A 27,660-nucleotide genomic window follows, 5' to 3' on the forward strand; every position below is an offset into this window, starting at 1 on the left:
CCCTTCAGGTCCCATCTTAAGTCTCTTCAAAGAGATTTCCTTGACGAGGCTGCCTAAATTAGATGCCTCTTCTCTGTCCCATTATTCTTTATTTTTAAAGCCTATTTGTGTTCTGCCTCAATATCCTTACATTTACCCCAAGTAGATGATAGATATAGACAGATAGATAGATAGAGATATGTATATTTTCATATATGTGTATTTGATTACTACCTGGTACCTTACAGACACTCATTACATATTTGGTGAATGAATGGATGAGTAAATGGATGAAAGAATAAGTGGACGATACTCTGGGAAGTTTTAAGAACAGAACAAATGATTCACCTTGAATGTTTTAGACCAGCTGTGAGATTCCTAACCTTGATCTGAGTAGGAGCTATTTTTAATTCTTCAGTCCTGTGATTGGAGGAGGAGAGAAGGGTGGGGAGAAGACAGGAAAGGGAGGGGCTGATGGGTCCTACTCTTCAGAGAAAGAGGCCAAGTCTTTATTCCCTGTGCAGAGATTAGCCAGATAAGCCTGGAGAGGCCAGTGTGTATGCCTGGGGCACTCTGGGAACTCGTGGCCTCAGGGTCTGCGGAGGGATGGGGGAGGTGGAGCTTCTCGCTCTGTATTTCAAATGCACTCTCAGGAGAGGGGTCTTTTCTCACTTCTCAGTTCTCCTTTCTGAAGTGCATTTTCCATGAGGGGAACATCACTTTCTCCAGAGAGCTGGGAGGAGTAGGCCATTGAAGCCTGCAAGGGAACACCCACTCATCTGCAAACTGGCAAACAGGGTCTCCCACAAAGTAGAAGGCTTGATTCAGGGCTTAAAGGAAACAATGGAGTCCATTTAACAAAGCCAATGTGTAATGAACTCGAAACAGTGCGCTTTAAAAAATAAGTTACTAAAGCAGCCTTTTAAATTTTAATGCATGCTTATAGCTTTATTTTCAGACCACCATCTGTTACCTCAGGAAGAGTTTACTGGTTTGTCTATCATCATGATTCATCACCTATATGATTCCTGAGCTATGAATGACAAAGTTGATTGGAATTCTGCAAATGGCAACCCTTTTGCATCTGGGCTAGCTTTCACAAACCGTGCAAGACCTTCGAAGAGAACTGGTACCTTCTAACGCCTGGCAATTCACAAAAGAAAGATGCAACGAGAGACAAACTCATTTTTCAGATGAGTTTGCCATAAAACCCTGTTTATCGGGCTCTTTCAAGATCCTGATGTTTTAAAAATCTTCCCATCAGTTTTGTTTGTGTTTTACAGAGACGTAGCCACGGGCCTGAGTGGGAGACATCGCTTTTGGGTCGTCTCCCAGCGGCACCCCTCCTACCCCACCATCTCAGGAAGTGAGAGGAGTGGTGAAAAGCAGAAAGGGGATGAGGTGGGGCAGTGAAGTGGTGGGTAATTACCAAGGAAATAATAGAAGCCTCCTACCTTTTATCAGAGCAAGTATCAAATACTGTTTGGCCCAAGTACATTTTGTCCCATTCTGTTTCTTATGCAAATTACACATCTAGAGACTAGCCTGCCACAAAAGTTGACTCCGCTTCCCCAACTTTATTCAACTTGCCTTTGAAAGGAGTATCATGTACCTGATTGTTAGCTGGGTAACAATCAGAGAAATTGTAGGCAAGATCTTATCATTATAGGGGCTTCTTTAGAAATCAAAAGCACCTGCTCTTTGTGAAGATGGGCTTCTAAAGAGAGAAATATTCCCATTAGAAAATGCCCGGAGTTCCAATGGGAACATGATTAACATGTCCTCCCAGCCTGAGGGTACCAACCTTAGACCAATAAACTAGGGAACCTTTATTGAGCACTTACTGTGTGCCAGGTCCTTGCAACAGCCATAGGAGATGGGAAGCCTGATTATACAGATTTGGAAACTGAAGGCTTGGAAAGTTCAGGTGACTTGCCAAGATCCCACAATTGGAAATGTGACAGAGCCACAACCTCTAATTCCAGAACGTTTGCTTTTAATTACCTATGACGTAATTCAGCACTGATGACATTAATGTATACTATCTAGTGACAACCCCCGCCTAATAGGCTGCCCTCTTTGGATCTTCCAAGCAGAACTGAGTATAAAACAAAAGACTTCCCTGAAGTCCTGCTCCTATAGAAGAAAATAAGCTACTCTATGCAAACCAATTTACACTTCATTTAATACTCCTAGTAACATTATATCATAGATATGATCATATCCTTTCAGGAAAGGAGGAAATAAAGGCTCACAGAAGCTAAGTAACTTGCCCAAGTGTACACAAGCTAGTAAGGGATAGAGGTGGGCTTTTGATTCCCAGGCCAACTTCACTATCTATCTGCCCGGCACCTTGTAGGCATCCATCAGACATTTCCACTGAGTGAGAGGGAAGGCTTTTAGTTCCCCTGCAACCCTTTTCATGGGTGAACTCTGCCCTTCCAGGTCAGAGTCAAGATGATCCTATTGACCCCCCTGGACCAAGGTTGGCTGAAAAGAAGGACGTATTTGAAGATGGGTGAAAAGAATCTTCTTGAAATAGAAACAAGTATCCTAACGTACATGGAAGACCAATGCTGAATTATCAGTGATGCATAACATTTGTGTCAAATCAGAGAGGCCATCCTTATGAAATTAGGGCATGAGGCCTCCGTGACTCGGCTTACCTGTTGCTTCCCCTGTCAAGCATGTCGACTCTCCCTTTTCCCTCCTCCCCCCATCCTGCGTTCCCGGTACAGATTTCTATTTTTCCGTGCATCCCGCACCCAGCCACCCAGTTCCTAGTTCTGCTGATTTGCCTGTGTCTTCCCAGGGCCTTGTCCCTGGTATACTGTAGGGACTTAACATATGTTTAAAAAAGTGGACGGAGGAAGAAGCTCAGAGTTAGTGCTAAGCCCTAGGAAAGAGAAACTCAGAAGTTATGCATGCTTGTGAAATTCAAGCGCCATTTTCTGCTCAGGAAGTAATGCCTCTAATGAGTTGTGGAGACCAGTATAAACGTGCTGATACTTCCAGGTCACACTAAACTTGATCCTAGCATTAAAAAAATTAATGTGTTTCCTCTTCTTCCCCTCTCCAGCCCATTTGGTCTTTATCTATAAAATATATTCATTGCATGTGTGTTACACAATATAGATATGTCTCATGTAGCATGAATCTACAATGGGCAGTTCGTGGTACTTCCGAGGAAAAGAAAAACAACTCAGGGACACATACACGTTGCCAGAAATTGTTAGTTGTCTCTTCATGTGATCTGTTTCTTTACCTAGGACTTTACAGTTTACAAGAGCCTTCACATCATTGCTCTCCCACCCCGTGAGGTGAGTTCAGGGCTGTGGCTTCCATTTACAGAGAAGGAAAGTGAGTCACAGAAGTCTTTCGTGGCTTGCCATATGGCTATTTCCTTAGTTCTTAAATATCATCGTTGTAAGGCATGCCATTGATTTAACAATAGGTTTTGAGGATATAAGGAAACTACCATACTGTGTATACATATTGCTTATAAGACACATCCCAATGTTTCTGAGACATTAAATTATATGCACTTGGAGAGAGAGACATGTATCTTAAAACTAAGAAAATGTGGTCAGTAGTGGAACAGTGACTTAACATGGCATTCTAACTCTGAGTCACTGTGTACAATTTACCTTCTCAGCTACATTATAAACTCCCACAAGCAGGGTATTTTTCTACACTTTTTACATGTCTCTCAAAAAGCGTAATGTAGTGGCTTCTGTACCAAATGCTCTCAGTTGGTTGATAAAAGAGTCCGTTTCCTCTAAAAAACAAAACTAAAAGGAGCCCTTATTTTTCATTCTTAAATTTCTGGGTACTAAGAATTCCTAGGGAATATATTTGGAAACTTCCCAGGAGCCGCATTTTATCTGCTGTTTTTCGTGGGATCTTGTTTGGTGACTAAGAATTGAATCATAAGATTGCCTCTCTGAGAAAGACAAATACCATATGATACCACTTATATGTGGAATCCGAAATATGATACCAATTATTTACAAAACAGAAACAGACACACAGACATAGAAAATAAACTTGTGCTTCCTGAAGGGAAAAGGGGGTGTAGGGGGCATAAATTAGGCGTTTGGGACTAACAGATACACACTACTACGTATAAAATAGGTAAACAACAAGATCCTACCATCTGGCACAGGGAACTATATTCAATAATAAACCATAGTTCCCTGGCACAGGGAACTATATTCAATAATAAACCATAAACCATAATGGAAAATAATATGAAAAAGAATACATATATATGTACATATATATATACATATATATATATATATATACATAAAACTGAATCATTTTGCTGTACTCCAGAAAACTAACACAACATTGTAAATCAACTATACTTCCATAACAAATAAAAAATTTTTTAAAGAAAGATTGCCTTTCTAAGTTCCTTCTCCCAAAATCACCGCTCTGGGAGACTAACAAAACTTTAGAAACCTAGGGGGTCTACAATCAGAAGTTGTATTTCCGAATGAAGTTTTGATGAACTTCAGGATGAAACTCTAGAAGTTCGGAGCTTATTATAAGATATTAGAGAAAAAAATCTTTAACATGTTTGCATGAACACAGCCTATTTTTTTTTGTTTAGTATCCAGTGTACCACTGCTGAACTTGTCTTCCTAAATTCAGTTTAGATAGCCTGCATATAAAAATAAGAAAGAAATAAACCAAAGAAAGCAAGATGTAAAAAAAGAAAACTGTCACCTGTAACCATGCAGAAATTGGTTTGTCTCCAATCAGAGTTATTTTTGTATGAGGAGGAAAAAATTCAACTTTTTATTCCACCCCTGGTTTAAAAAGCAGTTAAAAAAAAAAAAGGTTCTCCAACTCTGTGAAGTAAAAGAAATTAGCCTCAAGTGGCCGTAACTGAGCTTCCCATCGGATTATCGTGCAAGGTTGCCTTTTATTTCCCCCCCACAGTGGATAATGCATGTTCATTGTGGTTTATCTGGAGCCGGTTTCTTTTACACCCTCTGCTTATATAAAGTCGAGCTAGGACTGGGAACAGAGATTTGGGGAGCATCTGAGAGGCAGCCTCCAGCCGGAGAGAATGAAACAGTCGGGAACTCGAGCAGCCGCGTGTGAAATTGACACTCTCTGTGGTATGAGCCCCACGTTTTGCCTCCCAACGCAGACGAAGAGCCGTTAGAAACGAGACGCGTGATCCATCTCCTCTGTATGTGCTGCTTTGTTCTCACCCTTGATTTTAATTTCTCGCTCGTGTTTCTGACCTAGAATGATCGAGGCTCGGGCCCTGTCAGGACCGTGAACGTTTGGCCAGCTTGACTTGGCCACCTGGCAAAAGCAATGGTGATGAGGGCCTTCGTCCTGTTGGCTGTCTTTGCAGAAGCCTCTGCGAGATCTTGCGCTCCAAATAAAGCAGGTATGCTCTGGTGCTGTAGCCCACTTTCCTGGAAAGGAACTTTTCCTGGCACTTCCCTTCGCAGAGTTCATAGCCCTGTGCTTCTATTGTTAGGAAAATGCAATACTGCAGCCAAGAAGAAGCGCTTAAGCACCCCAACGCCCATCCGGTTTTTCCCACAGAAAGTACAAATCTATTGGGTAAAGTTACACTTTTTAAAAATTAGAGGCTGCTAAATAGATGAACAAATAGATAAAATCTTCACATTTTTTTCCCATTTTCTATTTGACTACTGCTTTTCTGTCCTGTGCCATAAATTACTGTTTCATGGCATTGTGCATAAATGGACATTTTAAATTTTATAGGCTTATTACATGGGATGTTCATATATATATGAAACCAGATTGAATGGATCGGAAAAATATATATATATTGGAAATATAAATATGAAAATACATTGAATCTGGTTTCAAAAATACATTCCTTAAAATAAGTTAAAGCTTAAAAGGGGACCAATTTTGAATACATATTAAGAATAATGCAGATATTACACAGAGGTTTCAAAAACTGTAAAAGTGGAACTTCAGTGACTGAAGTTGGGGGAAAACTTTCGTCACAGCTCATGAAGAAGAGTGGGGAAAGTATTTTTAACTAACTGCTTTGCATGCTCAGCTGTAACAGGAGCCCACCATATGTAGATGTTACCAGATCTGATTTCAGACCAGGTCTCTCCTCTTTCCAGATGTCATTCTTGTGTTTTGTTACCCGAAAACAATCATCGCCAAAATCCCAGAGTGTCCCTATGGATGGGAAGTGCACCAGCTGGCGCTTGGCGGGCTATGTTACAATGGGGTCCACGAAGCAGGTTACTACCTATTTGTCATCCCAGATTTGTCACCTAAAAACAAGTCCTATTGTGGAACCCAGTCCGAGGTAAGACCAGGCCACACGTGGAGGAGTTGCTAAGAGGAGGCAACTGGGCCCAAGAATGAGACATCTCCTGTCCACCCTTAAAAAGATTCAGAATTCACCACTTTCTTTTTAAGAGTCAGTCCCAACTCCCAAATTTCCTGAGATATTAGTGTTCTTTAAATTCTTTTCTTCTGTCTAGTTTAGGCGACTCTTTGGATTTAAATTTTACTCTCCTAATTCACTGCCTGAGCAGCTAAGCCACCTTCCGTGAGTAGAACAAAGTACATTTCCCACCTCCACCTCACGTGGAGCTCCGAGCACATGTTCATGGCTGCCATCCTTCCTGAGTTGGGTGGGTGAGCCATCCTCTGCCCGAGACTTGGAAGTTGGGACAAAGGGGTGCATGTGGAAGGCATCTTAGGGACTTCCCTGGTGGTCCAGCAGTTAAGTCTCTGTGCTTCCACTGCAGGGGGCACGGGTTCAATCGCTGGTCGGGGAACTAAGATCCCACATGCCACGTGGCGTGGCCAAAAAATACAAAGATAATGGAAGGCATCTTAAAGGAGTGACCAAAGTATAACACAACCCATAACTGGGTCTTGTGAAGTACCCAGGACAGGTAATCAGAATTAAAAGGAACCACAGACATCCTCTCGCCAAGTATCCTTATGGGATGGAGGAGAAATCTGCGACCTCCCAGCAAAGCCACTAGTTCGGGGCCACAGAACCAGTAGAGATATAGTCATGAAGGGAGCCTAGGTCTTCTGACGCTCTGGCTGACGTCTAGAACTCATACGGCCTTGACTGAAGGAGATGGTACATCTATCGGGTCTCAGCTCCTGGGGCTACCTCCTCTTCCTAAAGGTCCCACAAGGATTCAGGGATTTAGAGAGAAGAGTCATGGGCATGATTAACAAAAACATCATGTCTTTGAATATCCTGGTAAAATGAACTAGAAATCATATGTGCAGTCTTAGGCAGATCACTTCTCAAGTGACCGTTCAAGATCCCTTTTAACTCTAATATTTGGTGATTTTAAAGTCCAACAAGTCAGAGGAAGGAAACTCAGAAATAGTGCTCATGATTGGAAGAGAGAAAGAGCAAAGAACCAGGCAGTAACGTTCTAGAGATGGGAGGTAGTGAAGGTGTCACATAAGATTACTTGGACAGGGGAAAGTAAATTAAAAGTTGATGTTAGGAGATAGAGGTTCCTGAGCCAGTCCATTTCGGTCAGAAGCCCAATGGGTATATGGATTTTTTTTAAGTGTACAACATTCAACTTAGATTATTATAAGATTATTATAAACAATCTTGAACAGACTTAAGATCTCTTTACAAAAATTATCAGCTCACCTACAAACAAGAGTGGGTGCTATATCAATGGCAGACATTCATGTCTCCCCATTGGGCATTTTTCTTTTTTTTCTTTTTTTTTTTTTGCAGTATGCGGCCCTCTCACTGTTGTGGCCTCTTCTGTTGCGGAGCACAGGCTCCGGACGCGCAGGCTCAGCGGCCATGGTTCATGGGCCCAGCCGCTCCGTGACATGTGGGATCTTCCCGGACCGGGGCATGAACCCGTGTCCTCTGCATCGGCAGGCAGACGCTCAACCACTGTGCCACCAGGGAAGCCCTGGGCTTTTTTCTGAACCATCTTCAGTCATTTATCCAAGAGGCCTCATTCACATCATGGGGGTACAGGGCCACCCTAACCGCCTTCTTTCTTTCTCCAGTACAAGCCCCCCATCTACCACTTCTACAACCACATTGTTTCCAATGACAGCACCGTGATCGTAAAGAACCAGCCTGTGAACTACTCTTTCTCCTGCTCCTACCACTCCACCTACTTGGTGAACCAGGCTGCCTTTGACCAGAGGTAAGCTGCTCAGAGAGCGGAGGGCGGGCTGCCTTGCGTGTGCTCTGCAGTCCCTGTCAACCAGGCATGTTTCAGTCCTTATGCAAAATTCTCTCCCCTTTTCAGAGTGGCCACTGTTCATGTGAAGAACGGGAGCATGGGCACATTTGAAAGCCAATTGTCTCTCAACTTCTACACTGTAAGTGGTCTCCAGGGCTCCACTGCTACCCTGGGGCCTTTCTAGGAGATGATGGGATGCTTCCTCAGCATTTGTTCTCCTCTAAGCCGTATGCAGACCCCCATTCTTGAATTTGAACTGAGACGTAAGCTTTGTTCTAGCTTTAAGCCTCTTTAAAGACTAGATGCAGCAGACATTCAGATTCATAGACTGGATGGAAGAAAGGAAAGGTGCCACAGAGGAAAAAGGGCAATCTTCCCATTTCACAGATGAGAAAATTGAGATAAGAGAAATCAAAGGTCAATAGGCACTAAAGACAGCCAAGGTCTAATTCTTAATCAAGATCAGTTTCCACCACAACCCCCTCCAGAGATTTATATTTAGGATCTAGCTCTTGTTAAAACATCGGCACAGACTAGTGAGCTTCTACCTGGGACAGGGCTAAGGGGAGAGGTTGGGGTTGGCTGCTGCCGCCTAGTTCTTTGGTCTCCAAAGCCCTTTACTTAGTGGGCCTCCTCTTTGTCTAATTTGGACATGCTGCCTACATTGACATCAAAGCTAAAGGCACTAAGAATAAAATTCTCCAGAGAAACTAAATATGCAATGGCCATTAGCCCAGCTGCCCTCCTGTTTAGATGGGGTGCTCTGTTTTTTAGACCTGCAGCTTCCAGTGAGGGGACATGCGTATAGGAAATGGCCCAGCTGGCTAAAGGAAAATGCAGGCAGGAATAGAAACCTTTACTTCCAACATTAGAAGATAGCCTTAGAGGTCACCATGTACAACCCATTCATTTTGCAAAGGAAACAACTATATTACCTGGAACTCCACTGACCTTGAACTCTTTGAACTTGCTTTACCAGCTCCCTGGAAGCTATTAATCTTGCTGAACTCAGAAGGTGAGAGCTAGAAGGGATCCTAGAATAACCTAGTCCATTTTGTAGCTGAGGATCTGAAACCCAGTGAGGAAACGATCTGTCCAAGATCCCACAGGTGGTCCAGAGCAGTACCCAGTCTGGAACAAGGTCCCCTAACATTGGTCTACAAGGCAAACTTACTATGCAGGGAATGGAGTTACTTAAGTTTCATGACCCCTCACTTCCACAGGCCCCTTTCAAGGCCCTGTGTCTAATTTTGTATTCAAAGTTTTGATTCTTTTAATTAAAGAGGGCTCTCTAAATAAGCTTCAAGGTCCCACAAAACCTAGATCGGCCCCAGGCTACACACCACTAGTGGTTAAGTCCTGAGAAAAGGAAATTCCATACAATCCCTTGACCTATAATCAGGGGGGTTAAAACAGTGTGGATCACCAGGGTGAAGAAAGGATGGCAAAACCACTGTAGTAACTGCTGAAGTTATCCAGAGAGGAAAATAAGCTTCACACATTGACAACAGACTCAGGGGACATCCTGATGACAGGCTGTCTTTACTACTGAGCCCCTGTCTGGAAATACATGATTGTTGCTTTAACCAGATAAAATTATAGATATGACCCTATGAAGGTTTTACAACAGTTGGAAATGGAAAGGCACCACGATTGTCAGAAGTCATCATCCACCATCAGTTATGCGGAGCTAAGTTTCAGACAGAAATATCAAATCTTATAACTTTTTTAAGAAAAAACAAAAATTAGGAAGCCTGTCCCCAGCATCACCCAGACCATCCTCTAGATGGCTAGACAGACTGCTTCCTTGAACTGGTAGAAATGAGGCTAAGGCCTTCCCTAGGGCCCACCAAGACCCTTATAGGACAAACAAACCTTGGCAACGAGGGGCCTCTGAGGTTATAACCGAGACTTTGGTACTGATTAACATTCCCACAATGGGCTCGGTTTCCTGTGCCTTACCCATGAGGTTGGTATTTTTCTTCTCCTCCCTTCTTCTGCTTTGAGAGCATTCTTGTGTGTCTCTGAAGCAACAGCTGCTCGCTGCATATATTTCCATCAAATTACCAGAGACCGAGCTGTGCCCTGCGTGGCACAATAGAATGAATGCTCTGCTAGTTGCTTAGGATTCTGAGAGCTCCAAATGCCAGGCTGCAAAACCACCAGTTCTACCCAGCATGCTTCCTCTCTTCTCTCTCTACCCGCTTCCACTCAATTCTGCCAACGGTCCGTGGTTGGTATTCTCGGTAAAGTTATTTTGACTCCCAATCCGAAATAAAGGAAGGTAGTCAACTTGTAGAAGTAGCCTAGCACTGTGGTTAAGAAAATAGGCCTTGACATCAGACCACTGGTTTGAAGCCAGTTTCCACCATTTACTAGTTGTGTGACCTTGGACAAGTTAGTTAACCTCTCTGGGCCTCCACCTATGCATTTGTTAAGTGGGGATAATAATAGCACTTATCTGAGAGGTTTGTTATGAGGGTTAAATGAAATAATCCTTATAAAACCCTTTCCACAGTGCCTGGCAGCAAAGTAAATGCCCGAGGAAATAGTCATTCTCACAATTGTAAGCTTTGACCTTGTTTAAAGTGGAAACTGAGAACTCCTAGCACCAGCACTGTTACCTTTATAGGGTTGAACATCAATGTCAGAGTGGGATTAGGTTGCCTTCTATTCAATCAAAATGGTATTGACTATTCCTTTTAGTTAGACAGAGACAAATGCCAAAGCTTGGGATGGAACGAAGGCAAGCAATAGAGACCAAAATCATAGACTTCCAGAGTCAGAACAAACCTCAGAGGTGATTAATCTTGACCTTCCACCCAATGCCCAAAACCCTTCTGCAAGGCTGCTGAGGGATGGGTACCCCACCTCTTCCAAGGGCAATGGCAAGTTGGACCTTCTCATGCTAGGTCAGCATGTGAAATCTGATGTCATGAAATCTGACATTCCGAACTCTGGCCCACTGGTCCTGGTTCTGTCCTCTGAAACGATACTACAAGTTACTGATGGTCCTTCAACTGGCTCAAGCTTGTCTTCCCCAAACTAAACATCGTCCCATTCTTGATGGTCCATTATCATCCTAGTGACTCTCTTCTCTGTATGATTTCCTGGGTTAATGCCCCCGTTAAAAGGCAGAGCCCAGAATTTGCCAAAATAAACTGTCCGGGTACTAAAGGGTAAGCTATCTGGACATAGGTCCCTAATTTTCACGTTACAAAGAAAGTAGGGGGAAATCACACGGAGTATTGCCTCACTGTCAGGTGAGAAGTGGAGAAACTGTCCCTTAAAAGCGTTTTGCTTCAGAAATTGAATTAAGTGTGCAGATTCTGTGCTCCACTATGTAACATAATCAGGAAGCTTCCCTGCAAGTGGAGGTATTATTCCAATATTCCAATTCTTGGTTCCCGGGAGATGGGGCCAGGATAAGCACCTCTGGCTACACTGGGGACGGCGGTCTATGATTTGGGTCTCTATGTAGCGCAGTCTCCTGGACGTACATGTGATGTCCTCATCCATTCTAAGGTGGCACCAGCATCCTAGGAGGTACAGCCTCTCTGGTCCCGGCGGGTCTCACTGTGGTCTCATGTGCCTGTGCCTTTGGGTTGTTCCTCCCCCCTCCCATCCCGATTCATCTGCTCCTGTCAGACCCAACTGCTCAGTCTGACAGATCATAACGCCCGGTGTCAATTTCCTTCCAAAGAATGCCAAGTTCACCATTAAGAGGGAAGCGCCTTTTACCCTGGAGACATACGAAATCGGTTCAGATCTGTTTGCAGGAGTAGAAGCCAAAGGGTTAAGCATTAGGTAAGTGTGTGTTCTTAATGTTTGTATTTATAAATACAAAGAAGAGAAAAAAAAAACCAAACAAAAACAGCCCAGAGGCGTTTTAATCACCCGAAGTTTCTAGGCATACAACTCCCTAGCTCACAGTGATGAGTTTTGTTTCATTTCCAGGTTTAAAGTGGTTTTGAACAGCTGCTGGGCCACACCTTCGGCTGACTTCATGTATCCCTTGCAGTGGCAGCTAATCAGCAAGGGGTAGGTACGGCTCTCGGGACCACAGGGCTGAGAGGTGGGGCTAGGTAGGTCCAGGGCTGCTCTGGCTTGGGACAGCTTGGAAGGAAGAGGCGGAACCTGTTGGGGTCACATCAGTGACTTCCTCTGTGCTTCCAGACTGAGTACTGATACCAGGAATCACTAACATAGTGCTTTCTAGGTACCAGGTTCTGTTCTGAGAGCTTTATCATATACTAACTCATTTGCCTTACAACAGGTAGGTATTATTACTATCATCCCCATTTTCCAGATGAGAAAACTGAGGCACAGGAGGGGTTAAGTAATGTCACATAGTTAGTGTGTGTGTGTGTTTATGGGGAAGTGGGCAGGTTGGGGTCAAACCTAATCAATCTGACATCAGAACCCTGATGAGAACTAACTTAGATATCCATGTAAAAAGCTTAGTACATAGTACCTAGCTGGTATTCAATCAATTTTAATAATAGCATTGTTTTTATTTACTAATAATTTCATAGGTAACGGGGAGTTCTTAAAATTTGGAGTAGAGGACTAAAGTAATGGGATTATAGTATAGAAATGTGATTCTGGAAATCACACACAGGGTGGTTAGAAACAGAACATGGGAGTAGAAAGACCAGATTAGAGGCTGTGGCAGCTCTAGTGCCGAAAGTGATAAGACCTGAATCAAGGCTGTAGCTAAGTGAGTGGAAAGAAGGTCATCCAACATCACCCAAGGGAGGGAGAAGCAATAAAAATTTAGCAGCCAATTGGATATGGTAGAGGGAAGGACAGGGCACAATGAGGAACATGTGACAAAGAATGCTGCTGCACTGTGAATTGTGAAGATGAGAAGTTGTTTGTCATAGGCTCCTAGGGAAGAGGGGTTCTGGATAAGGGAGTTTGGATTCTCTTTGAGTTCAGGGATGACATATTGACCTTGAGATGACAATTGTCTAGAAGCACTTAGAATTGTAACTTTGGAAAAGGATGAGGATGAGTTAGACTAGAGATTCAGGCGTCATCCACACAACAAACAGTGAACACAGAAGAGGCCATTCCCCAAACCAAAGCAGACCAGTTACACTGGAACCATCAGGGCTGAGTAAACACTGCCGCCAGGGACAAAGATGATAAGATAACAAAGGTGAAGCCACCTTGGACCTTTATCTATTTTTATTTAACAAACACTTATACAGCCCTTACAACATACCAGGCATTACTCTAGGTAGGTGCTTTGCAAATACTAATTTATTTCAATTTCATTAAACTTCCTATAGAGTAGGTAGTATAACAATCACTATTTTATACATGAGGAAACTGAGGCACAGATAAGTTCAGAAACTTACCCAGAGTCTAAGCTAGTAAAGGGATGGATGATCTGGGCAGCGTTATCTCTTGATAACACAGGGTAGGACAGGCCAGCAAGGCCCACACCCAAGCAACCCATCTTCCTGTAGAGATGGGAGCTTAGTTTGGGTCCTTATTTCACATCTGTCATTGAATGATTCATTTAGGCTCTGTTGATGATGGTGCAAATCAAATGACCTCAGGGAGATTCTGAAATAAATTACTGACCTATAAGGACCTTGAAATTACCAAGAGGCACTGGGAACCTCTCTCAACCAATAGCCACACAAGGGCAAAGCCTTCTGCCACACCATGGAATCATCTCCTCAGATAGTTCTAGTGCCCCTGCACACCTAGTGGATGTGTCATGTGGCAGAAAAGGGAATGCTTGTGGCTTTGGGGTAGTCACTACAAGTGGTCCTCAAACTCTAGTGTGCACAGGAATTCCTTTGGGTATCTGCTAGGCATGCAGACACGTTGTAAACCTACAACATCAGAAGGTCCCTAGGTGAACCCTGGGACTCTGCATTTAAGCACAGCCAAATTAAAGACACCCTGACCTAGTTGCAAATACTGCCTAACCGAAATGGCCCCTTGAGGTTGGAGATAATTGCACGAAGACCAGTGTCAAAGGGGAGAATTAGAAAGGCCACTCCCATAACCTCCCAGATGGTTTTGGTTCACACCAGGCCCTTTGGAAGGAAAACCCAGTTTTCAAGAAAGACTGGAGATATTAGAATAGGAATTTTGATCTCAGGTGGAGAAGTGATGATGGTGTGAAAGCTTCCCCGTGGGCATTCCACAATCCCGAGATACCTGTCACGGAGGGACAGGTGCCACAGCCAGCGCCAAGAGACAGCAGTGCCAAGGCATCTAGGCCAGCCTGTCACTTGCCTCCTTCCTGCCGCCAGCAAAGCTCTGCTTTATATTGTTCCCACTGTCTGACACCGTACCCGGACACTCCAGCAGCCAGGAGCTATTTTAAGGACTTAGTCTTGAGTTCGTACAAGGATCTCGCGTTTAATGACCGAATGATCCTTCAAGAGTCTTGTTTCACAGCTCAGAAAATACCCCTAGCTCTTGTCACTACTCAGAGGCCACCACAAACAGATCCCAGCTTCTGGCCCTGGTCCAGATATAAGGTGCAGTTTTCATGGCTCGTTTCACTCACTCTCAGAGTTAACATCCCCTCCGTCCTACCTCTGATTTGGCCCCTAATGTCTGGTTCTGATGGACTGGGATGGGGGAGGGTCCACCATGAAGTTTCCCTGGGGCGACTGCACTGCTCCCTAGTGTGTGTGTTGAGTTGGAAGGACGATAGAGTCAGAGAAACACGCCAGGCGGGGCATGAACTTCGGGTTCCACTGAGGTGCTGTCCACTGGTCTTTAGCTTTTGAACCCATAGACCTCTGTTCCGTAGAGGACAGGTTCTGGAGCTCATTGTCACCTGCATACAGGCCCTCACACTCTGTGGGTCTCGCTGTACATTCCCGAGAACCACTGTGTCTGTTCCCAACCTGGCTGACTGTCTGGCACTTACGTAGGGAATCCTATGAGCTTGGTAAATGAAAAGGTATTGGGCTTAAACCAGGCTTTCCCAGTCTCCACACTGTTGACTTTTGGGGGCTGGATCATTCTCTGTTGTGGGGTCTGTCCTATTCCCTGCAGGGCATTCTGCAGCATCCCTGGTTTCTACCCTCTAGGTGTCAGGAGTATCTTCCCCCCAGTCATGACAGCCACATGTCAAATTTCCCCTGGGGGGCAAAACGGCCCCCAGGTGAGAACAATTGGTTTCGACAAATGCCCATCTATGTCATTATTTTTTCTTTTACTGCAGTTGTACATTTGGGACTTTGAAACTTCCCAAATATTACACTCTCATTATAGAGAATTAAAAAAAAAAAAACAACATAAAGGTGAAAGAAGAAAACAGAAACTGTCCATAATAGCCAGTGTTAACATTTAAATGGTATCCTTCCAGCCATTTTTTTCTGTGCTCATATTAAAAATATCTTTACAAAGGTAATTATGTAATAGAATAGATATAGCGCTTAAATAGTACAATGTAAATTTGAATTCCCGGTGGCAAAACCTCACAATACACACACAGCAATATGTTGGGTGTGACCTGGGCCTAGGTGGCTGTGAGAGCACTTTGGAAAATGCCGTTCCCAGCACCACCATCTTTATTTTGGACATATGCGGGGAGTCTGTACGTATCCCAGTCCTCCAGAGGAGAGGACATTGTCTGGGGGATTTCATTTCTTGGGGACAGAGATGTGGTAACTTCCAGATGTGTGGCTTCTCGTAAGTTGCTCCACCCTTGCTATACTCTATCTGTAGAATGGGGATGGTCACAGCCGTCTCATAGCTCCTCCAACTGACCCCAAAGAAATGAGGATAAGTGAGGTGCTGCCACAGTGCTTCAGAAGGATAATGTGCTGTGTAAAAGCCCAGGGGAGGCCGTGCGTGACTTTGCCTCAGACGCCCTTGCTAGAGTTCATGAGATGACCTTGTCTCTCCCCCTTGCCTCCCCCGACCGCGTGTGCTCCAGCTGCCCTACGGATGAAACAGTCATCGTGTATGAGAATGGGAAAGGCCACAGGGCAACCTTCCAATTCAATGCTTTCCGGTTCCAGAACATCCCCAAATTGTCCAAGGTGTGGTTACACTGTGAGACTTTCATCTGTGACAGTGAGAAGCTCTCCTGCCCAGTGGTGAGCCACCCTTCCCGGAATGAGAATATTACCTGAGGCTGTGAGGGTGAGGGGATGGTATTTGAGAAGCTGTATTTTTACCTGGGAAATTGTCAACAGACCAGTGTAGATATGTGTGAGGACATACTGGAGGAAAGGCTGCTGAGGGTAGGGGCAGACGTTCCAGGCGTGTCTGCCCTGCCACAAACAAGCTACATGGTCTGGCCCAGGTCACTTAACCCCAGAGCCTGGTTTTCTCATCTTTAAAGATAGAGTGATGATGAGTAATGGCGGTCCTTCTCTTTTCAGAGAGCAATGTTAGGGAAAATGAAAGCAACAACAGACATGGAGATGCTTTGAAAAAGTTAACAGGACAAGGGAGATTCAAAATTCAGCTGGTAGCAATAGGCTCTGAATGGAAGTCGAAGGTAGGTATTTTTAGCTCTTGACTTACCAGCCTGAACGTCCGTCTCGGAGACTTAAGATGGACAAGAGAGATGTTGCAGGAATTCGCGACATGAGGTCACAGCTGTTCCGACCACGTGAGAGGAAGGGCCCAGCTTCCCAGACATGTTTAGTAGCTCATGCAGGAGGGTCAGTTTCCCCTCTGCTTCCTCCACCAAGAAGTTGCTGCAGAATCAGTCAACATGCGTAATGAATTCAGGTGGAAGAAAATTTTCCATCGCGACCAGGTGTGAACCTGGTCCTCAGAGCAGTGGTTCCAAAGTGTGGTCCACACTGCTTCAGCATTACCTGGGAACTTGTTAGGGATGCAAATTCTCAGTGCCCCACCCCACCCCCTGGCCCCAGACCACCTGATTCAGACACTCTGGGCGGACCCAGCAATCTGTGTTTTAACAAGCTCTTCAAGTGGCGTGCATGTTTGAGAACCACTGCTTTGAAGATCTAAAAGTGTTCAATTCCAAACTGTTACCTCCTCCAGTCTATTTGGACCGGAGACCTCAGGGAGGAAGGACACAGTGTTTCTGAAGAGGGTACCTGCTCGCATTGCCTATAGTAACCAACAGAAATAAGATGATAATCTCTATTTCTGTTGATTCATTTAGCCAGACAGTGGTCACTTACGAGCACAAACAGAGAAAGGGAAGGGAGTAGAGAAACATTTAACTGTTCATGAAAGGATTATTATTGGCACTACATTTAAAAAAGGAAAGGAACCAGAACACATTTTGCAGGTATCCACGTCTCAAATCACAGTGATGAGAGTAACTATGGGTAAAAGCCTTACTTCTCATCAAAAGAAACGGAGTCAGTTCCTCCCACATGCAATGCAGATTTGTTCCAGCTTGAAGAGTTAAGGACGGAAAGATTTCTTCCTTTTCTCAAGTTGGAGAAGCAATGGAATACATCGCTCTGGGTTATAAAAACAGTAAGGGAACTAATGTCTGAGGCCTGGGGAATTTTGACTCCGTCAACTTTGTGACTTCTTAAAAAAAATCTCTTTTCTCTCCTGTGTTTTTTTCTCATCCCACCTCTCCCCTCGGCTTCTCCTGGGTCTCCAGACTTGTGACAAACGAAAACGCCTCCTCCAGGACCAGACTGGGGGCGTCCTGGTCGTCGAGCTCTCCCTCCGTAGTAAGCTTCTCTGTTTTCCAAATGGTTGCCCTCATGCTGGGCTGCGTCCACAGGCACGGCCGGTTTGAGCATTTTAACTGAATTGCCAAACCAGTTGTGCCTGTAGACACAACCTTTACCTGCAACGCGTCTCCTCACCTTGGGGGTGGGTAACTCACGCCCGACCAAGGAGGTTTGTTAACTACCCTGAAAAGTTCGGTCTGTGGCCTCAATTCCAATGCCCCCCAGGGACTAGGAAGTGCTGAGCTTCCACACACAGTGTGCAGGTGATAATAATAATAGAAAATGAAACGTACTGAGGCGTCCAGGGCACGTCAACAAAACTAGTAAAGGAGCTGGGTGGGCCCTGGGGTTTCAGAAATAAAGGAGATCCACACGGGCCCTGTCCTCAAGAATGTACCATCCAGCAAGGAGGGAGATGCTAAATGCTAAGGGAAAGGGAGATAATTACTGTCAGTGGGGGTGGGAGAGGTAGGGTCTATGGGAATAGATGGGTAGGCAGCTCAGCGTAGTCAGGCTTAGGGAGGACCTCTGCGAGTCGTCTTTAAGTCTGACCTCAAGAGTGCCGTGACATCAAGGGGGGGACAAGGCCTGGGAGCTTTAGGGGATGGTCACCCAACTCTGGTCAGGAGCCCAACCCCATCTGCTGCCTGATTTTGTATGACCTGTAAGCTAAGGGCAGTTTTTCCTTTTTACGTGGTTGAAAAAAATCAAAAGAAACAATATTTCATAACACACAAAAATTATATGAAATTCAAACTTCATTGTATATACAGAAAGTTTTGTTGGGACATAGCCACACTGGTTCATTTGGGGCTTGTCTCCAGCTACTTTCGACAGCGTCGAGTAGCTGCAATAGAGACCGAGTGGCCTGCGAAGCTGAATAAGTTTACCATCACCCGCCCTTTGCAGAAAGTTTACCAACCCCTGCCATAGAGAGCCGAGATGAAAATGGTGTGAGATGAAGCCTCTGTCAACCCTGCAAGAAACTTTGTGCTAAAGACAATGGGAGCGGGTTGGTTTCATCAGGGGAGAATCCAGTCAGGTTTGTGTTTTAGGAACGCAGCTCTGAGACTTCTCCCTCTGTGATCTTTTCTTAAACCTTCTGTATTCTTTCTTTACTCACTACAGGTAGGGGATCCTCCGGTCTCTATAGCTTCTCAGGTAAGGAAAAGAGACAGCTCTGGGTAATGCTTTTAACAGGCAGATGTGCGTTTTAAAAGAGGCTTACCTTTGGCCCCAGCAAAGCCTTTACCTGAATGAGTTGGGGGGGGATCGGAGGTCGAGAGGTCTCTCTCCAACCAGCCCCTGAGCTCTGAAGGGAGGGAGGAGCTGGGGGCAAGCTGGATGAAGCAGAGCTGGTTTCCCCACCCCCCTACCAAGTCTAAGCAAAGACATCACCAGGTGGTGCCTCTTGGGTTTCTGTGTTCAGAAAACATGATTTTCAATGATCTGTTCATTCAACAAATATTTCTGAGTCCCTTCTGTGACCCTGCCCCTCATGAACTGAGTGACCTTGGGCCATGACCCCACTCCTGCATTCCCCAGTTTCCTCTGTGAAATTGGGTTAATAATTGCCCATATCATACACAGAAGTTGTTGTGTGGATTAACTATTACAGCTAAGAGCACGAAACAATGCCCAGAAAGCAACAGACAACCAGTAAGGATCAGCTGTGATTACTGACTCCGTACCAGGCACTTTTCTAGGCGGTGTGACTGCTGCAGTGAACAAGGCAGGCAAGGCTCCTGCCCTTCCTAATATGCATGAAGTATGGTGGGTGGGGCCGAATAATGATTTAGACAGCAGTCCGGGAAGCACCTTAGAGGAAGAAGCATTTCAGCTAAGACCCAAGGTCTCACCAAATGATGCGAGAAGATGGGTCAGGCAGTTCTATTTATAAACAGACTCACAGATGTAAGATTTGCTCTCACAATTACAGGAAACCATGCAAGCCAACTGTTCGAGACTCTAAGATGCACCATCTGGAGTCTACAGTGAAACGCGCCATCACTGTATTATCGAAGTTCAGGTTCCCATCTGTCAGAGGTCCCTATCCTAGGCTTATCTGTTGGGTTCTTCGTACTGATGAAAGTGAGCTATGGAAACCCCAGAGGACGAACAAAACCATGTACAAAATGTGCAGAGTTTTATGGAAACCTACTGAACGTCTCTGAGTTGACTCATTTATGTTGAGTTGACTCTTTTGTTGCGTTCTCCTTACTCCTTGTCGAACTGTTTGTCTCCTTTCCTGTCTGGTCCACAGATGTTCTCTATCACCTCATCGTGATGCTGGGGATTTGTGCTGTGTTATAAGGGAGAGCCAGGCAGGCAGCTGCAGTTCCTCCACCCAAGACCATCTCCTCTGTCAATGACAAACTCACATGTATTGTGCTGCCAAAAAGAACAAACAGAAGACCGTATTGTTGGGAAGCAGAGAACAGCGCTTTGCCAAATATGTGTTCCAGTGATTTTTGTGAATTTCAGCGATTGTTTTTCTTTGGTGCCCCACTTCCTCTTGTGACTTCCTGTGGCTCTTAGATTCTGCCGTCCCTCCCCTGCAGCCGGCGGAGGAGTCTCCTTTTCCCATAGTCAAGTCGAGACTGCAGTGGACTCCTTTGAAAGCTATTCTAATTTTAAAAGACTAGCACACCCAACCAAGTGCAGCTGAGCATTTTGAGGACTTTAAAGTACTGAGGACGGAATGCACAGGAACAACCAACTTTGCTGAAGGAGCCTTTGTCTTTGAGGCTGTGCAATTCCTATCTAAGGACCAGAGCTGAGCCACCAGGCGGGGGTTCTAATATTTCAAATGATGATGTGGGAATCAGAGTAGAAAACATTCGTTTGCTCAAACCTGAATAATATAAAGGAAAGTGATTCTCGAGAGCCCCCAGTGAGTGCTAACCCAACTGGTGTTTTATTATAAGTTTTCTTAAATATGTATAAACAGTATATACGTATACACTCCTTATTTTTATAGCTGATATATACGTCTAAGATCGAAAGAAAATTACAAATTGAATAGGACTCAGGCTACAAAAAGACTAAAACTCATATTAGCATTCATTGAACATGATAATGCGGCATTGCCTAAATGAAACTGCTACCTGTAACATGCTTCAGAGGGACTGCCACGACAGAGTCTCTTCAGCTTGGCAACCCCATCCTACTCGTGATGCCCAAGGCTCTCACTATTTCTATCTGCTCTGCTAAGAAATCTTCATTTGTAGAGAATGGTCTGACCTCATTTAGCCTTTACTTCAACATTCAAGCCCATATCTTTTTTTGTCTCAGTAACCTACGACCATTCGAATGGAACCAACAAAAACTCGGAAACACAAATGCAAATAAAATGAAAACAAACGGCCAGTGAAATCACGTGGTTTCTCATGCTGAGAGCACTGCCACCCCAGTGATCCAGAACATGTTGAGAGTAATGATTTACACAGTGAAGCAAATAAAAACGGAAAGAAGCGGTCCTGGTAGAGAATTGGCGGATCCCTGAAAACGCACTGAGGACCCCGGTTTGAAGCTAGAAGCTGAGATGCGCTAGGAAAAGCCTGAGCTTTAAATTCTGTTCTTTGTCTTGTAGAGACTCAACTAGCGGGCTTATCATTGGAAAACACGTCAGTTTGTATCTCTGTATTTAATGTATTTGAGAAGTTTTGAGATCTGTAGTTTGATGGTTCTCTTACAACCATGTTAATGAACTCGGAAATTAAGCTGGTTCTCAAACCTCTGGAGACACAGAGCGCATGTTTAGCAATAAGCTCGATTAAAATGACTCGTAGCTGAAACTGGTCTCAAAGCTGGTCCTCCAACCAGTTTGGGATCTCTTCTTCCTATATATTCAGAATTTTTGTAGTCAGGAAGGACAGAAGACATATTTCATTGGTTCTAGTCAAAAACTCTTAAATAGCATACTCACAGCCATAATCATAAATCCTTGGCTGTCAGAGTAAAACAAAGTTGTGCTAGTTTTGCTTTGTTTTAGCATAATGTTTAATGATCTTGTATCTCTTGGTGGTGCTACGGAATAAATAAAATGCCTTAAAATAAATAACCTATGACTATAGCTTACAGTGTAAATATATCATGTTGGTAGCCAAATCTTCAACCCTCTCACTGGTTTCTACAACTAGAGCTTCTTAAATTCACATATATATCACAGGCTTTCAATCATTTTATCCTGCAGTTGCATTTCAGAAATTCCAGTATTGTGTTTCTAGGCAAGGAGGCAGAGCCATTTTGCATGATTAATGTCTGGGGGGATAGTTTTTGTGGTCATCCCTGTCTCTAAGGCCCTCACGTCTGTCACCAGCAACGGCATGTGCTTCAACTCAAAGTTAACAGCCCCATGATGTTTGGTTGCATGTTTCATGTTTCACAACTTCTCTACTAAGGAATGAAGAGAAAGTCACTCTCCAAATAATCTCTCTTGCAAACTCCCATTAGTGCTAAACATAAAACAGACATTTAGAGGAGGAAAGGGTACTTTCTCCCTTAGGTATCCTTGGTTGACATAGAAAAAAACCCTGAATATAGATTTTAGGAAAGTGCTTTTATCAAAATTCCTAATTATGAACCCTAAAGACATCTTCTCTCTCTCTCTCTCTCTCTCTCTCTCAACTTGAGTAATTTAAACAAAATATAGAGAGAGACATGGATATATACACACATATATACTGAGTATACACAGGCACATAAATCTCTACCAATTGATAGAGACAGCTATAGCTATAGCTGTAGAGAGATAGATATAGAGAGGTTGATGTCTGTATATGTGTATATGTGCATGTATATATGTATAGATGTGTACATGTGTATGTATATATGTGCATGTGTGTGTGTGAATGTAGGCACATGTGTATATATGTTCTATGTGCATGTGTGTGACTGGATGCCAGATGTTTATGTTACAATGTTTGATGAAAAAGGCAGAAGTAACAAAATTTTTATTATATGAACATAACTGTGTAAGCATGTGGGCTAGGGCTGGAAGGGAACAAACACACACACTCCATACAGATACAAAGATGGGATAATGATAGTTGATTGTCATATCCCGCCCTATCCCTACGTCTGTGTGTTATTTTCTAATTCTCTTTCAATGTAACAGTATTGGATTTCTCAGTTACTTCTGCTCTTTTGTACATACCTCTGTGAGTCCTCAATATGTTGCATTACTACTATGTTTCCTCTCTCCAGCTAAACTGAGAACTAAAGATCATAGAAAGTTTCACATTTTCTTGTGTCCCCCAGTGTGGTACCTGGCACAGAGTAAGGACTCAATAAATGCTCTTTGAATTAATGAAATGTTCATAAAGATGGATGGATGGATGGATGGATAGATCGGTGGGAACTGGCCAGTCTCTCTAAGAGACCCCATAGCAGAAGTTGCTTTGTTCCCTTTCATAATGGAACAAAGTGCTTAGCACCCAGAAGCCCTGATCCCAAACAAGGGAAGAAGATATGAGGCATGAGAAGATAACTTTTGGCCCACTGTCTCCATGCTAAGGTAACTCCCCTGTCCCCTTCATATAAATGTCTCTACCTTCCCTCCTTCCGAGGATCAGTCAAAAGCTTTCAATCCTTGGGACTTCCCTGGTGGTCCAGTGGTTAAGAATCCGCCTGCCAATGCAGGGGACACGGGTTCGAGCCCTGGTCTGGGAAGATCCCACATGCCGCGGAGAACTAAGCCCATGCACCACAACTACTGAGCCTGCGCTCTAGAGCCTGTGAGCCACAACTACTGAGCCCATGTGCCACAACTACTGAAGCCTGCACACCATAGAGCCCATGCTCCACAACAAGAGAAGCCACCGCAATGAGAAGCCCGCGCACCTCAATGAAGAGTAGCCCCCGCTCGCTGCAACTAGAGAAAGCCCGTGCACAGCAACGAAGACCCAAGGCAGCCAAAAATAAATAAATAAATAAATAAGATGAAAATGGAATCATGTCATAGAAAATGGAGTCTGTGAAGTTCCTAGAATTCAGCTGCCCACCTCTGGGCAGAAGAAGAGTCCTGCCGATGGATAAGAAAGAAATTAAGCAATACATTGAGAATGGGACATGATCCATTTGGAAGCTGCAGTGCTCACAGGAAGTGAGAGCTCAGGGCCAGGCCTTCCAGCCACTGACTGCAGGGGTTCTGCCTGCCTGGGACGGCCTGAACCTGTTGGATTTCAGTGATTCACCCCTCAGTTAGAGCTTTAGCCCCTGAAAACATTCCTGAGATGCCTTCTGCTGTGGGCCTCTACGTCCTTGCAGGCCGATTAGCTGATAAATATAATAAACACCAAAGGTTAGGGAGGAGGCACTTTGCAGAGAAAGGCAGGTCCCTGGCCCCAGGCTTCGTCCTCCAGCTTTCCCCTTTCCCAGAATGAAATTGGACTCACTGCAAATTCGCAAGCTATTGCGCTGGAAACCTCTGGCGGGGAGGCAGGCTCGCTGGCTGGTCTGGGAGCGGCAGCCCTGGTCTCCCAGGAAATGAGTTCACTGTATCCAGCTCATCTGACTCCACCTTTGCTCTAGGCCACAGGACTCCAGGGTGGACGGAGGAGGCCAGCTAGATGGCTCCCCCTACTGGGAGACTGACTCAATACCCCGGAACTACAACCCCTGAAGGGGATATTTAAGACACCCCATGGACTTTCCTGGAACCACACAAACACCTTTGAAGAAAATACTCACCTCAGAAGATCTCTGGGATTTTAGCTTCATCCTCAGTAAAGTCGGGGAGTGGGATCGTGAAGCCTTTTGCCCTTCAACCAGAAGGTTGTTTGCTCTCCTTTGCCCTGTGGGAAGCAAAGGAGAGCTGGTGAATCACAGAGCAGGAGAGGTTGCCTGTCAAGTGTGGTCTCTCAGCAGACAACTCAGGTCGCCCTTGAGAACGTTGTTTGTAGCCAGAACTGCAATCAGGCGGGAGCTGCCTTGGTGAGGGAAAAGCTTCATCATAAATGAAATCGTGATCGTATCCTTGGACTTGGCCAATAAGACTAGATGGACAGTCAACGATGGTCTATGGGGTGAGGGCCAGGGGAGGCTAAAGTTTGTTGCAAAGAAAATCTTTTTAAAGTAATAATAAAATCTCTTGAGCTCTTACTATGAGCAGGGCACCAAGTGAAACACCTCACATACAGGTTCACAACTAATCCTCACAGCCACCTTTTGAGGGCAGTAGTATCACCATTCCCATTTTACAGATGATAAAACTAAGCCCCCAAATGAGACAGCTAGGAACAAGTGGGACAGGATTTAAAGCTAGGTCTACACCGCTGACATCTAGAAAAATCTTCCTCTTACCTGAAGTCCGTTGATGAAATACATCATGCCAGAGCCAGACTTAGCAAACTGTGGAATTGAAGGTACCTCCTCCCTTTCACTTCTTTCCCTGGACCCTGACACCCACTCAAACTCCCAATGTCATAGTAACCGCTCCCCACTCCCACTGTGAGCATCTCCAAGATGCTCCTGAGAACATCTCAAGAGGAGTACCACCACCCCCAGAAAGGGCAATGCTTATCAGAAAGATGAGAAGCTATCATGGTACATTTCAGTGATGGACAGGAAGCCAGGATGGAAAGGAAGGCAGAGAGAAAGGGAAGAGATATTTAAATGTGTACAGATGAGGTCCAAGTGCCCCCAAACCCATGGGCTTCCATCCCCTCCACCTGGGCACTTTAGACTCAGGAGAAGGGAAATAGAAGAATGTGGACATTATAATTCCTGGGCTTATATTTGCTGTTGCTTTTGTGGGAGACTAGACTGGGGTGTTCAAGCAGAAGCCAGGAGACCAGTGTAGCAAAGAGAAAGGAGGCATCACACAAGAGGTTGGTCTAGGTTGGAGCCAAAGTCACAGATTCCACGTTTGACCACTTAAGGGAATTGTACAGTCCTCTTTGGAGGAAGATAACCTCACAGTCATGAGAGCCTCCACATGGACCTTAGTGGTCTCCACGAAGCACGGCATGGAGATTCACTCATCCCATCAAGTTCCTCAATATCTCCTTCAGGGACCGAAATGGGGTGGGGGGGTGGGCACGCATTTCGTCCAGTCTTACCTTGACTGGAATGGTGCCTCTCTTTTTCTCTTCTGCAAATCACACCCTCCCAACGCCAGCAGGGCGCCTGCAGTACTCTGAGAGACCTGAATCCGGAGAGCTGCCAGAAACCAGTTTTAGCCTAGTCATCACCTTGGTTGTGAATTTCATATGGATGTCAGCGGGGCAAGGGCTGCTGTGGGGAGGGAACACTACACACATGGCTCAAGTTCTTGGACTGCTAGCACCTCTCACTAAACAAATCACAGACAACCTCTCTCACGTCTAGGACACGTGGACTGGTATCACCAACCATCCAGGCATTGCTCAGATGCTGCTGGGTGTTGCTCAAGCTTTAACACATTCGGTTTAGAAACAGAAGACGGAACGGAGCCCATATGCAAGTTGGTGTTCCTGATGGATGAGGGCAGCTGGGGTCCTCAGGCTCCCTGGGACAGTACCAGAGCTGGGATGTACCACTGAAAATGTCCTTTGTAACCAGAACTGCAGCTAAAGTCAGGTGTGGAGTCTACATGAGCATTTCCAATTTCATATTTTGTCCTTGAACTCTTTACTTACAAGCTAAGAGAGACGTTTATATCTGGATTTGAGACTCAGTTGATTAACTTAGACAACAAAGTAATCAGAGGGGAAAAGATTTTTTGTGTGTTTTTATATATTGTGGAAGATTTACAAATTCAAAAGAATGTTAACCTAAACTTTCCAAAACTTAAATCACTGAGTAATTATTTTTTCCAGCTGATAAATGTCTCAGCTGATAAATGGCTTATATGTGTCTAGTAATAATCAATACAATAAAATTATTGTAATGCAAAAGAATTTGATGTCCCCAGGAGTTCCTGGCCATAGATTTCTTTGGCATCGCCAAAACTATACAGCGGGATTGGCACATTACTACCTACAAGCCAAATCCTGCCCACCACCTGTGTTTGCAAAATAAAGTTTTATTGGAACATAAACACACCCAATATTTTTACATGTTGCAAATTGCTGCTTTCACACAACAACAGCAGTTACATAGTTGCAGCAGAGACTATAGCCCCCAAAGCCTAAAATATTTACTGTCTGGCCCTGTTTAGAAAAAGTCTGCCAACTGCTGCTCCTTATTTAAATGATCTTACTATATGCGTACCTGACTGTTTAGGTTGGAAAGTCTTGGAAGGAGATGTCATGTGTGTTTACACGGCTCCATTGAGAACACAGTGCAAAAACCCATCTTCAAAGCTTGTGACCAGTGTTGTCTGAATTGGATAATGATCTTATCCTCCAGATGGAAAAGAGTAGACAAAATGCAAATGGGTCTTCTAAAAATACTCTCTGGTTAAAGATAGGGGACGGGAGGGACAGCGATCGTGTGTTTGCAAAGTGCTGTAAACGATACCCACGCAAACTGCTACTTTCCATTCTGGAGGCCATGTTCACAGAGTCTCCAAACAGACGGTATCTGGGCCTGGTGATTCCTACCACGCCAGCCACCATGGGACCTGCAAAGGGAAGGACAGAGGCGCATGACCAGTCTGCATTTCCCAAGTGTGGGACTCCACAGTGCAAATCAGGTCAACAAAAGCAAGTCAATAAATATTCGTGAAGTAGCCTCTGGGGGCAAAGCCTGGAAATAGACCTCAGGGTTTACAATGAGGCAAACTACAGAACCCACAGACTATTGGTGGAAAGCAACGTAATCAACTGTTATGGATTGAATGTTTGTGTGTCCCACCCCAATGCACATGCTGAAGTTCT

At 44.6% G+C, this 27,660-nt stretch overlaps 2 protein-coding genes and 1 long non-coding RNA gene across 3 annotated transcripts in view; 1 reads left to right on the forward strand and 2 right to left on the reverse strand.

Moving 5' to 3' along the window:
• Positions 1-16,863, reverse strand: part of LOC309834577 — a 40,915-nt gene extending 24,052 nt beyond the window's left edge. The window contains exon 1 of the long non-coding RNA XR_014297870.1: positions 16,713-16,863. This is a non-coding gene — a long non-coding RNA (uncharacterized lncRNA). The remainder of the gene's footprint in view (positions 1-16,712) is intronic.
• TECTB (tectorin beta) lies at positions 5,317-20,170 on the forward strand (the record flags this gene model as incomplete). Its single annotated transcript, XM_082673528.1, has 10 exons — positions 5,317-5,392; positions 6,114-6,304; positions 8,014-8,156; positions 8,262-8,334; positions 11,899-12,002; positions 12,153-12,236; positions 16,117-16,279; positions 17,782-17,854; positions 18,986-19,018; positions 20,121-20,170. The coding sequence occupies 10 exons, from the start codon at positions 5,317-5,319 to the stop codon at positions 20,168-20,170; spliced, it is 990 nt and encodes a 329-aa protein (XP_082529654.1).
• A 4,381-nt stretch (positions 20,171-24,551) lies between these two features.
• LOC309834309 (guanylate cyclase 2G-like) overlaps positions 24,552-27,660 on the reverse strand; it is a gene marked incomplete at both ends in the record, with an annotated part of 38,495 nt that continues 35,386 nt past the window's right edge. Inside the window, 5 exon segments of the mRNA XM_082672969.1 lie at positions 24,552-24,615; positions 24,617-24,654; positions 25,921-25,944; positions 25,947-26,020; positions 27,306-27,404. Coding sequence (XP_082529095.1) covers positions 24,552-24,615; positions 24,617-24,654; positions 25,921-25,944; positions 25,947-26,020; positions 27,306-27,404 — 299 coding nt within the window.

The sequence above is a fragment of the Grampus griseus genome, assembly GCF_964374135.1.
Source record: "Grampus griseus genome assembly, chromosome: 16".
Taxonomy (NCBI): domain Eukaryota; kingdom Metazoa; phylum Chordata; class Mammalia; order Artiodactyla; family Delphinidae; genus Grampus; species Grampus griseus.